The sequence below is a fragment of the Platalea leucorodia genome, assembly GCF_965183815.1.
Source record: "Platalea leucorodia genome assembly, chromosome: 21".
Taxonomy (NCBI): Eukaryota; Metazoa; Chordata; class Aves; order Pelecaniformes; family Threskiornithidae; genus Platalea; species Platalea leucorodia.
Window position 1 is genome coordinate 3,877,172 of NC_138843.1, and position 12,718 is coordinate 3,889,889.

Below are 12,718 nucleotides of genomic sequence, written 5' to 3' on the forward strand. Positions count from 1 at the left end.
AACAGTGAGGGAATGTGGAATTCCTTTCCTGTGTAAATACAACACAAATAAAGAAATAAAGCATCATGCTCTGGCCTGAGCTTGCTCTGCTCTGTGACTCCTGCCCCGTCCAACTGGATGCCCAGCGAGCGGCGCGACCTCCGGTGTTTGCTTGGCCAGGAGGAGCCAAGATGTCACACGGGAGTTTGGAGGCTGCAGAGGGTTTAGGGGGCTTCTGCCCACCCGAGAGGAGCCCCAGCACGGGAGAACAAGACTCCAGCTGTAAGTTTGCATAAGCCAGCACTGTCGTGACGAGTGCTTTTGATGCCCCATGATGGTTGTGGTCGTCGGTAGCTGCTTTGCCCATTTTGGGGGGGAGTTTCCTGGTTTTTGGCAGTCTGAGGTGCTTTGCACTGGGGATTTTACAAGCTCTGTTTTCCAGGCTGTTCCTAAATGCTGCATTTTCTGCTGTGCAGCTCCGTCTGGATCTGCAGATAACCTGCGGGGCCCAGGAGTGTCCCCAGTGTGCTCCCACCTGAGCTCCGAGCCGCATTTAGGGCGCTGATGTTGCAGGTCTCAGACCTTTCTCCCTCTGCAACCAGTCGCTTGGAGGGAACCGGACCAAAGGGGGTTGAAGGGGCTCATTTCCCAGGCTCGTACAGCCAGGGTTGGGATGGGAAACCCAGGCCACGAGATGGCTCTTCTAGCAAGAGTGTGCTCTCCAGGGCTTCCCCGGGACAAAAAGGCAGGAGTTTGGGAACGAGGTGGGTGTTTGGTTGGGGGAGAAGTTTTGGCTTAGACACCTGTATGCCAGGAAAGCTGGTGGCAGGCATTTGGTGGGTTAAGTGTGGTCCTGGCCTGTACGAAACCCCGGGGACAAAGGGAACAGCCGTGAGTCGGGGCTCGTCTGAGCAGCGATGTCTCATGCAATTAAGGAGCATCTTGCAGCTGGTGCCGACACACACCTCGAGAACAGAACGGCGAAGCGTTTCTGGCTGTCAGCGCAGCAGCCGCCACCACCGCATCCATCAGCCCCGTTCCGCTTTGCCTGCTTGCCGCATCTGCCGATAACTCCGCTGAGCCGTTTCCAGCTCCGGCTCCTCTTCAGCACCTACCTGACAGCTGCCGCCAGCCCGGGGGGACGGGAACGGCTGCTCTCAAATGCCGTGTGCCAAAGGCCGACTTCACCCTGCCCTCCCCGAGGGACCAACACCTCGGTGGATCTTGGCCGCGTTCTCCTCCACGCACACCTGTAAATGTGCTTCACCCCCCACCCCGAGCTGCGTCGCGCAATTAAATTAGCTGTGATAGCTGGAGCCAGGCCTGTGAAATGACAGAGATAGGGACTTTATTTTTTTTTATTTAATCTTTAAGGCTGAAAGTTATCAGTGCCTCGAGCCAGCGGTGGAAAGGGAGCAGCAAACAGGAGCTGTGGAGCCGCGCTCTGCCCACGAGCGTTGGCAGCCTCCTGTGCCTGGAGACATCCCATGGAACAGGAGGCACAAGAAGGTTGCGGAGATAAGGCCGGCTGTGATTGTGCAGCAGCTTGTATGCTAAAAGGGCAATTTTCGGTGTTCAAAGCCGAGATCAGCGCGTTGGAAGCAGGCCACGGCTGGGGCATCCACGCTCTGAGAGCACGACGCTTTTACAACACGCCTGTATTAAATTCTGCAAAGTTGCCCCTTGCTTTCTGCTATCAGGGCTGTGCTTTTTTAGCTCCTGCGCAGCGAGGGGATGCAGGGATGCAGAGGAGCACGTGTCAGTGTGTGTGGGAGCAGGATTCGCTCCCCCCGGGACCCCAGACCTTTGCTATGGGGTTGCACTGCGTTTTGCACCACGTTTCCTCCCACCGGTTCAGCGCCGGCTGTGCAAAGCCCGGAGCTGCTGTGCCACGGAGCAGAGGCAGCCTGGCCAGTAGCGATGCCATGGGACGGACATTAAAAACCCTAGGTCGCAGAGAGCAATCACCATTTAAAAGACAAAACCGACTGCCCCCGGCACGCATCTTATCACTGTCAACTGCCTTTGTATCAACCGCATGGAGCACCCAGGCCAAACAGGTGAGTTTATTTAAATAACTCATCAGGGCTACAGAGTTTGCTAAAAAATAACAACCATAACTCAGTCGAGGACACAAAAAGGTCTGAAATCCTAGGGAGAGCTTTGCACAACCACCGAGGAAGGCGTCGGAGCCATCACAGTGGTACTGTCACGGGAGGCTGGTGGGGCAGTTGGGTCTTGGATGAAGGGCTGTACCTGGGATGCAGGGACAGACCGGGTCCCTCCAGCTCCCTCCCTGCCCCAAGGGCCAGCCGCTCGCCCAGGCGAGGTGGGATCCTTCTGGTCTCAAGGACTTGTCTTTTAGGAGGCCAAAGCCCACACTAGCCTCCAAGGTGCAGAAGCACCTTCCTACCCTGGGCAGCACAAGTCTGGACCATGATTTGCTCCCACCATGTCATGGAGCTGCTGAAAGACCACCATGGGGCTCTACAACCCTCTGGTAATAGGGTCTCACAACCGTTCATCCAACCAACTGCCCACCCGCTCAGAGACACCTTAGAGGTGTTTCACACCCTGAGTCTTTGGTTCGGTTTTCCCCCAGGAGGGTTACAGTAGAGTTCAAGGTGAGGAGTCCAGTTCCTTGGACTCTGAGCTAAGAGCACTTGGTGGGCAAAGGAAATCAAACTGTACAGCAGGAGCCCAGGAGCACCCAGAAGAAGGACTCAGTCCAGCGCAGGGCGGGTTTGCAGACCCCAGGCAAGGGTTAGACAAAGTCAAGGGGTTCAGTCTTTTGTAGAAACGAGGAGAAAATGAGTTAGCACAACAGAGGAGAAGAGGACATCAAGCCTGGTGATGGTCAAAACAGGCGTACGTCCTGTCCTCGGTCTCACAGGAGGCAGAGTCCGGCAGTCGCTGCCGATGGCCCATCTTGGCCAACTTCATATGTTGTCCTCCTCCAGCATCTTGTTAACCCCTTCGCAGATCCTCTTCAGGTGGGTGCGGTAGGGCTCGGATGGCCCGTAGAGAGCCGAGAGGAACTCGTAGTCCGCAAAGTGATTGAAGACGTGGTTGATGCGGGAGTGGGATTTGGCCGTCAGGTGGCCGTTGACAGCCTGGTGCAGCAGGTCCCGGCACTCCGTGAGGACACTCGACATGACCCGGCGGTCAAAGGTGAAGTCTATCTGGTGGAAGCTGACGGCCGTCATGGCCAAGGTATGCACCTTCTTGCGGAACCGCTCCATCACCAGCAGCTCCTCGGGGTTGAACTGCCCGTTGCGGTAGAGCATGCCCAACTTCATGACGATCTTGATGAGGTTTTTGATGATCTTCTGGGCCTCTTTGCGGTTGTGGGTGTACTCCTTGGTGGCCCGGTAGAGCTCATCCAAGATCTCGCTGCTGGTGTCGTCAATGAAGACGTTGGCTATGGTCTTGGTAGCCATCTTGCTCAAGAGCTTCTTCTGGGCCTGCAGGGCCAGGTTCTTGGTGCTGAAGGTGTCCATCTCTGCAGGGGGAAGAGGCACGCACATAGCTCAGCCCATGCCCTGGATCAGTCCCCGTCCCCTCTCCTCCCCACGCAGCCTTTTGGGAGGAGGAAGAGCATCTCCAGCCAACGGCAAGACCGAGAGGAGCTCCTGGGTGCCAGAGCAGGCAAGAGCTGAGCTCACGCCCCGGGTTTTGTTGGTGGGATGAGTTACAAGGTGTTCCCACCTTCCCCCAAACTCCGGGGAGAAGCTACAGCGCGACAGGCAGCATCAGAGGCGAGCGAGGTCTCCATACCTGAGCATCGCCCGCAACCTTCCTTCCCTGTCTCCCTCCTGCGACCAGCGCCGCCCTCCTCCCCGTGCAGGAAGGACTCTTGCCCCATCATTTTAACATTTTTCTTCCTTAACACCTGACTCATTTCCTGCAGGGTGAGTTGGGGATGACCCAGGTGACGGCTGAGTCACCCACCGCAGCCGGCACAGCCACGTGCTGATGTACAGCCCGGCAGCCGCCGAGGCCGGGCCGGCACGGCTGGTTTGCAGCACCCGCTGATGTGCACTGAAGCCCTTTTCCCTGGTGCTGCCTGCCCTGGTACGCCCACGCCGTCGGAGCTCGGACTTGTTCTGCCGTCATCGCTGCTTCCTCCGCAGCCGGCACGAGCATTGCACACAGGTGAATAATTCAGCAAGCCGGAAACCTCACCCCTTGCTCACCTACAGCCCGACTCCCAACACCCCGGCACAACCAAATCAATCATCTCGGGCAGATTATGGCTTTAAAAACTGCTGTGAATGAATAAAACGCCACCGACCCTGGAGATGCATCTTGCCCCAGGAACTCGCAGAGCTACAAATCACAGGGAGGCGAGAACAGCGTGATAACAACCGGCTCCCGCGCCGGGATGGATGGGCAGAGATGGGGGTTGCTTATGCAAGAGCCTGCACGTGGCACGGTCAGCCTGGCAAAGCGGGAGTGGGGAAGGGATGGGATCACGCTATAAATACATCACCAGGGAGGAGAGAAGAGCTATTTAAGCTAAAGGATGCTGCTGGTGTGAGAATGGATGGGGATAAATTGGCCACGGATACGGAGAGGAGAGTTAGGTTTAGGGTTATTCTAGCGCAGAACCAAGTTCATCTCCATCGCCGGCAGCCCTGCGGACCCCCCGGCCGAGCCGCCACCCAGTCCCGGACCCCCTCCGGGAATCCTCGATCCCACTCCTCCCACCACAGAGCACACACCGGGCTCTCAGGAGCGAACCCCGGCTTCCCGCGGGGCTCGGATGCCCCTCTGTGGCCCAGGCTCCGTCTCGCTGCAGCCGGTTGTGCAAGAGCGATGGTGCAAGGGTGACGGTGCAAGGGCAATGGTGCACGGGTGACGGTGCAAGCTGAGCCCCGGTTTCCCAGGCATCTTCCAGCCTCCAGCTCCCCGAGCCCAGGGGCGGCTGAGGCTCTGCGAGGGCGTGAATTAAGTGAGTGGTAACGGAGGCAGTGTCACCATGCGAGCTGCCGCATGCGGCGTTATTTACAGCCCTCAGGAAAAACACAGAGGTTTGTAAGTATTTCCTTCGATGTGAAAACATTGATTTTTGCCAGTGCGAGCTTTGAGCTGAGGCTCTCGTGCTTAATAAGACCGAAATGACAAAGCAGAGGCCGCTCTCGCAGAGCCATCGCAGCTCCCAGGTGGGCTGGGCTCATTTAATGCCGACGGCCACATGCACGAGATGCTGCCGGAGCCGAGCCCGGAGGGACGGGCAGGACGGGCAGAGGCAGCGCGGCTCCATCTTCTCTCCCTTGGCTGTAGAGGGGGACCTGCTCTGCCCGCGGCGGGCAGCCTCTTTTGGAAGGAGTGGGGCTTTGCCATGGCGTTGCCACCCTGGAAGTCCCCTCCCTTGCGTCCCGTGGTGGTTATGGGGTGCCCTGGGCTCCCCGCCGGGACCGGTGCCCGGATAAATAGGAATTCCCACGCCTGAGCTCTCTGTTGGGCGACCGCAGCCATAAAATGCGTGCAAACTCCACCTACGGAGCCCATAAAAAATAGGAAGCGCCAGCTCTTGCAAGCTGCCCCACGCACCCACGGCTCCCAATTAGCAACTGTAATAACAGATCAACCCTCCGCTCCCGGCACTGAATAACACCTGGCTGCCCCGCAGCTCTCTCCTGCCGGGGACCGGCGAGATGAGCATCACTCGTGGGGGGAAACTGAGGCACGAAGCGGCGGCACGGGATCTTTCCTGGACTCCCAAAATGCGACCTGCTCCTTCTCCACCGCCCACGGGCTGTTCTGCAGGTCGCTCGCTGCAAACCCCAAGAAAACCCAAGCTCACCTCCCTGCACGTTCGCTCCCGCTCAGCACCGGGCCGGTTAACCTGGCACGCTCCGCACCACGCTCTGTCCCACCAGGACCTGCTGACTCAGCACCGATCGGGAGATTTCACCGGAACGAGCCGTTTTCCTGCCGGGAAGGGCCCCGCGACCCCATTGTTCACGGAGGGGCTGCTGTCGGCGCACGGAAGAGGCAAGCTTTGCCCCAACGAGCAGACTCAAGACTGAAATAAACCACCCCGTTTCCTTCCTGTCGCTGAAGTTTCCAGCCCTGCTCAGAGCTTGTTTTTTCCCCCCCCTTCTTCTTTTTAATGAAAACGCCCTCGAAAAACAGCTTCTTCCACTGAAAAAGAGCAACCGGGTGTTGCTTTCACCGAGTTCCTCCCTGCTCCGGAAGAGCGCGGCGGGGTTGTGGTCCCAACGGTGGCTTTGGGGACAGTCACAGCCCTGGTTTGGGGGTTTTTCCACCCATTTTGCAGGTTTCGGGGAGGGGTCTGCAGCCCTGAGTGTTGGTCTGAGGGCTCGGCCCAAGGTTGGGACATGCGGATGTCCTGCACGAGGTGGGGATGCGGTGATGCAGCCAAAGTCCCTGCCACGGGCTCCCCTGGGGACAGACGCGTGCCAGCGCCAGGGCACAGCACCATCCCAGCCGCGCCGCCGCAGGGCAGGGGAGCCGAGGGCCAAATCCAGCGCTGGCAGAGGACAGGCAGCCCTGCCGGCACCTCCACCGGCAGGTTTGGCGTTCCTCCCCGCCGGGCTGGCATCCACGAGCATCTCATCCAACACCTCGCTGCAGCCTCATCCCCCATCCCACGGGGACCCTCCGCAAAACATCTCCTACTCCACAGCGGGCGCAAGAGAGAGCAGAATCCGGCCCTCTCGTTAAAAAGCATCAATTAAAGCTCCCGTCTGCAGCGGGGGGGAACATGAGACCCCGTCGTCCTGCCAGCACCGGGGCCGGTGGTGCTGGCACGTGCCGGCTGGCAGCTCATTTACGGCAAAAGGGCCGAATCCAGCAGCGACGCCGTCCCAGGGTTATTTCTACCTGCCCCAATGATCCCTCTCCCCCGACCGTCCCAATCACCGGGTACCCACCAGCGGCTCCGTGTGCTCATCCCCCCCAAGCCCCCCCAGCTCCCTCGGCCGCGGGCTGAATATTTCATGCGGGAAAGCAAAAGCGCTTAAATAATTTATGGGGCAGCGCGGAGCACGCGTGCGGCGCGAGGGGAGGGCTCCGCGAAGCTCCAGCTGAGAGCAGAGGCACCTCCGCCTCCTCTTCCTCACCAGGGCCATATTAACAAGCCCCATGCTGCAAGTTTCCTCCAACACAAAAGCATCATCTCCCCGGCCAGGGCCAACACTAAAAGCAGACATTTAATGGTGATCTCCCCGGTTTTCCCTCCATCCCATGTGCTGTTTCCTCCTGCTGCTCTGGAAAATACCCTGGCTCCGCACCCTGGCATCCCCGGTCCCCCCAAATCCTCAGCCAAACGCCGGGGGGGTGGGTGGGATCCCGCTGCTCTGCTCTCAGTCCCCCGGCATCGCTTTTCACCAGCTGCCCACGCCTCCAACCCCCATTAATTAATTAAACCCCGCTGCCGCGCTGGATTACAGGAGACGGGTCGGAACGCCGGCGCGGCACGGGGATGTAACCGGAGAGCCCGACTGCCGTCACCAGCCATGACCCCTCCAGCTTCCAGCCACGTCCCCCAAGACCCATTTTACCAGCGCTGGGGCGACAGAGGAGGAGGAGGAGGAAGGACGCACGCCGCCTTTTGCAATAACCGTCCCTCGCACGTTGCCATGGGTGCAAACAGCACCGAGAGCCGCCGGGTCTGGCGCGTGTGTGCCGAGCGGGGTGAGGCCAGAGAGGAAGCCACTGAGTAAACACCTCGCCTGAGGAAAAACTCATTTCTTGGCACGGATGGTAAAAAAAATGCCGCTGCTGCGGCTCCTCGGGGATGCTCGAGGTCTGGGGATGCTGCGGGGAGCGCTGGCGTCGCCTCAGCCGGGCATTGCACCGTGCCGGGTGGCTGTACCTTACTCCGCTCGCTCCTGGCACTCGTGCCAGCGGCGCTGCCAAGCGCTCAGCCATGTCCCCATCATTGTCCCCACCATGTCTGGCACTGGGATCTGAACTCCCCTATCCCATAATCTCCTTCCCGGAGGTGCCCTGCATTCACAGCCCCGGCGCGGGCACCCGCGGGAAGGAGGAGAAGCTTTTTAGTTTCTCCTTTGCACCAAATCCGGCGTGCGCCGATGCCTGGGAACGCTGATCTGCCCCGGCAACTCCAACATGTCTGTGCAAAGAGCCGGGCAGCCGATCCAAGGGGGCTCCAGCGATGCCAACCCCGGGCGTGGGTGGTGAATCCCGCCGGCGCTTCCCGTTTGCAGGCACCGCGTGGGAATGGGATGCTGGCACATGGAGGGTGCTGATTGTGGGTGCTCTGGCATGGGGGGTGATACCCCCGGTGCAATCCCGGGGTGCTGCCCGGTGCTGATTCGGGATGGGGGAGCTGATCTGGCGCCGTGTCAAGGAATCCCCCTGGGATTACCGTGCCCCGGTAGGGAGGCAGCTGCAGCATGGAGAGGAGGAAGAGGAGGAAGGGGGGGTTATTTTGGAGCATCTGTCTCGCCCTCTATTTCCTCCTTTTCTTTATCGAGCTGCCACCGAGCCGCTCTCTCCAGCAGCAGCTTCCTTTCTCCTTCGCTCGGAGCAGACGGAGGCTCAGGAGACTCATGGGGAAGTGGAAAACGGACTTGGGGGGGGAGCAGAGCCCAAACCGCCGTCCATGTGTCTGTCTGTCCCGCCGGCGGGGGCCTTGGCGCATCACATGCTTCCTGCCCGGGGATCGGCGAGGACAAAGCCGCTCCGGGAAGGGAGAAAAGCTCCACGGGACAATTCAGATCCGGTGCTGGGCTTAGGGTCAGCAAGGAATATTTACGGCCCAAATCCTTCCCCGCTCCGGAGCCAATAAAGGTTTGGTCGGTGGGAGTTGGGAAGTTTTCCACCCAACTCTGCTCCGAGCAGGATCCGGCCTCGCCAAAGGGATTCGTCTCTCCGGGAATGGAGGAATTCCATCTGTTAAAGCCCGGGCAGCGGCCGGGCGCGGAGGGAGGACGAGGGGATGCGCGAAGCCAAGCGCTGCCATGGGGCACCCGGCCCTGCCGTCGCACGTGGGCTCCCGAGACGTCCCCGTGGCGGGGGGCTCCGGCGCCTTCTCCACGCTCCCGTTGGCTGGCGCCCACCGGACGCGGCGACGTTTCGAGCCCCCCTCGGATTTCCCACCACTTTTGGGGGCCGATCGCCCCTTTCCCCGTGTTTTACCCACCCGGGGAAACTGAGGCACGGCGAGGGGCCCCCGGGGGCAGCCCCGGGCACTGCAGCTCCCCCCCTCGGGGCTCCCCAAACCCTCGGTGTCCCCCCCCGGGGCCGCGCCGCCCCGTGGGCCGGGCGGGGCCGCCGGTGCCCGGTGACACCGGGGGGGACACACACACACAACCGATGCCCTGCAGGGGGCTCCGCTCCCTGCCGGGGACGAGCGGCTTCGCCCCGCTGCCGGTCCCGGAGTGGGAAGCACCGGTACCGAGCTCCCGCCCCCACGGACCGGGGGAACCGGGAGGAACCGGGGAGGGAGGGGGGCCCGATCCCGGCAGCGCTGCACCGGCGGGCAGCAGAGCCCGGCCGGCCCTTACCTGCTGCCTGCCTCGGGGGAGCGCGGCGCCGGGACCGGGGCTGCTCCGGTGCCCGCGGTGGGACGGGACGGGACGGGACGGGACGGGACGGGGCGGGGCGGGGCGGGGCGGGGGGTTTCCCTTCCCCCGGCGCCTCTCCCTGCCCGGGCGCGGCGGTGCCCCCGCAGCCGGTGCCCGGTGCCCGGTGCCCGGTGCCCGGCGGGTCCGGGCCTCCCGCCCGCGGCTGCGGCGAACTCCGGAGCGGGGCCGGGCGCGGCGGCGGCGGGGGCGGGACCCGCGGGCGGTGCCAGCCAATGGCGGCGCGGGGCTTGCTACGAAGCAGCCAATGGGAGGGCGCGGTGGGGACGCGGGGGGGACGGGGGTCCGGGAGAGGGAGCGGGGCGGCCGCGGCCCCGTGGGTGCGCACCGGGCGTGCGTGGGCCGGTCCCGTTGGCGCGGCGTGGGTCCGGCCCTGCCCGGGGCCCGCCCCGGGTCCGTCCGGGGCTGCGCGGGTGACGGGGAGGCGGGTGCGTGAGAGGGTCACGCGTGGAAGCGGCGTGGGATCCCGCCGGGAGCCGGGGCGCTTTTGAGCAAGGGCTTAGGAGGGCGCTGGCAGCCCGGGCTGAGCGTGGGCAGCGCCCGGGGGCTCGCAAAGGGCCTCCCGGGGGGGGCCGGGTGCGCTACGGGGATGTGACACGCGTGGGAAGGGGGGGGCGGCGTGGGGGTCCGCGGGACGCCTGCTCCGGTGCCAGCAGCCCCGCACCGGGCCCCTTTCCCACCCTTCGCTGGGGGCAGCGCGCCCGGGGTGCGCAGGCGGCTGCTGCCCGGGGGGCTCTGGGGGAGGTTTGGGGGGGGGGGGGGCTGCTCCCGGACCCTACCCCCTCCCCCGGCCCCGGTCCAGCCCCCACGGCCAGCACAAACCGGGGACGGGCATCTCGGCTTGGCCGGGGACGCGGGGGCCTGGGTGGTGGGCAGTGGGTGACGGCAGCCCCCACGGTGGGCGCAGGGCCGGTTTCTCACCGGGGCATCGCGGGGACCCCCCACCCCGGCCAATGTCAGCCACGTGGAGGAGGTTTTAGGCCAGGGTGCAGCAGCCGGGGGGGTCGTGGCCGTCAGCTCATCCCTGCGCTGGGGACCCCAGGAGCCCCGCGGTCCTGCCGAGCCATGCCGAGGTTTGCATCCCCATCCCGAGCTCCCCAGCGTCGGGGCTGTCGGAGCATCCTCCTCTTCCTCCTCCCGGCTCGGTGGGAAGGAGCCACCGCACAGGATCCTAATTCCGAAAGCTGGCATTAAACAGATTAAAGGTGGGATTTAGAGTGGATTAAAGTCTGGATTAACTGGAGCCTTGACTTGAATCTTGGTTTCACGCAGCGGCTGGGAAGCGAACCTCAGCCCCCCCAGATCCTCCCCAGTCCCCCCACCCCATGGAGATGCCCGACACCCCCGGGGCATCGCCCACCCCGAGCCCCCGCTCCTGCCGCCGCTGAGGGTTTGTTCCCGGCCCCACGTTGTGCCGGAGCAGCCGGAGCAGCTGTTCCCGCTCTCCCGAACAGTTGTGGCGTCAACCTGCCAGGCATAAATCACCCTCCCAGGCTCATCTGTTCCTGGCGGCCACTTGCAGCGATGGGAAACGAGCCGTTAGCAGGGAGCACCACGGCACGGGCCTGTGGGCTAAAGAGACGGTGATAGATCGGGGGGGAGGTGGTGAATGGAGCTGGGGAAGCACTGGCAGAACGTGGCGGCTTCCCACTGGCAGGGCCGGCTCCTGCATGGCACCATGTCCCCATCACTGCCTGGTCCTGTGTCCCCAGTGCTGTCCTGTCCCGTGTCCCCGTTGCTGCCCCATCCCATGCGCCCATTGCTACCCTGTTCTCCATCCCCATCGCTGTCCCGTCCCGCCTCTTCATCGCCGGGGCACCCCTGCAGCCCCGGCCGCTGTGCTGGGGTGCTCAGGCCCTTGCCGAAGGTGCTGCGGAGGGTGATGGGATGGGCTGGGTGTGTGGGAGGCACCCTGCTCCCCCAGTACACCCCCAGTGTGCCCAGCATGCAGACCCCACTCCCTGTCTCCAGCCCCTTCCCAGGAGCATCTCGGGGACGGTCCCCTGTGTTGCACAGCTCTCCACCTCACTCTCAGCCCCGGAGCCGGACCCCAAACCCTCCTGGGGTCCCAGCAGCGGCTGAGGGTGGCTGCTCGGCTGGGGGCCAAGCTGGGGGTCACCCCAGCAAAGCCCCATCCCTGCCGGGTGGCACCGAGTGCTGCCGGCGTGGATGGAGCAGCCATTGCCAATCAGTGGGGGATGAGAGCTGGCGCTGCACGAAAAGAGAGAATAAAAAAGAGGAGAAACAGGATCTGGGCCAGCTCGCGTGCTGTCTCTCTCCCCCGTTTCCTCCTCTTCTCCTTTCAATGGAATGAAATGGTGTTTGCAACGGCTCCTCTCCCGCACGCTGAGCATCGCTCCATGCTCGGGGAGATTTCACGTCTCATCCCGCTCCCTCTCGCACGGCGCATCCCGCCTCGGCGGCCGCCACACGACCAGCGGCACCAGCCCCGGCTGCTCCCCACCCCTGCGGGCCCCGGCCGGGCGCAGGGGGCTCCGCTGCGGGCGAAGGGGGAGCATCCTCGGAGAGGCAGCGCCTGAATAATTCACAAGAGCTCAGCAAGAGAAACAGGAGCTGCTGCCCGCTGGGTCGCTGCTGGGAAGGACACGGAGCCGCTCTCTGTCCTCCGCTTTGTCCCCGGTGTCCCTTTGTCACGCTGCTTCAGGGACCCGTCTCCATCAGCCTTGCGAGCAGGTTGCCGGTGGCACAGCCCCGGCTCCAAGGGCACCAGGACCCCGGGAGCACCCCAGCACCCATCACCACCACCCCGCTTTGGTGAGCGGGGCTGGCCCGTGGCTGTGCAGGGGGACAAGGCGGGGACGGGGTGTCCCCAGCACCCACGTAGCCCCATCGGGACGGCATATGCTGGAGCCCAGCAGCTCCTGGGGCAGGGGACAGCCTCGCTCCCCATAAAGCCCCTATTGTCACCGGGACACGTGCGGGGTGGGGAAACACCCTCGGGGGGTGGTGAATCCCCCAAGCCCTTCCCGTCGCCGGCATTTTGCATTCCCATCGCTCCTCTCCGGCACCCCGCGCAGCTGCGCCTCGCCACAATGGCCCCTTCTTGCCGCGTTACCGGTGCCGGCTGCGCCGCCTCGGCCCCTTCCCCGGTGCTGATTTTCCCCGCCAACAACCGAGGTAGAAAAATTTATCCCTGT

General features: G+C 63.2%; 1 protein-coding gene across 3 annotated transcripts; it reads right to left on the reverse strand.

Moving 5' to 3' along the window:
• Positions 1-1,322: 1,322 nt before the first annotated feature.
• TNFAIP8L1 (TNF alpha induced protein 8 like 1) lies at positions 1,323-9,602 on the reverse strand (the record flags this gene model as incomplete). Of its 3 annotated transcripts, none has more annotated exons than XM_082331506.1 (2): positions 1,323-3,481; positions 9,483-9,602. In XM_082331506.1, one exon carries the CDS (start codon positions 3,477-3,479, stop codon positions 2,919-2,921), a length of 561 nt encoding a protein of 186 aa, XP_082187632.1. In that variant the 3' UTR covers positions 1,323-2,918. The 3 variants fall into 3 exon arrangements, with proteins under 3 accessions (XP_082187632.1, XP_082187630.1, XP_082187631.1); XM_082331504.1 differs by lacking the exon at positions 9,483-9,602 and adding an exon at positions 7,512-7,698; XM_082331505.1 differs by lacking the exon at positions 9,483-9,602 and adding an exon at positions 5,789-6,110.
• Between the last annotated feature and the right edge of the window lie 3,116 nt (positions 9,603-12,718).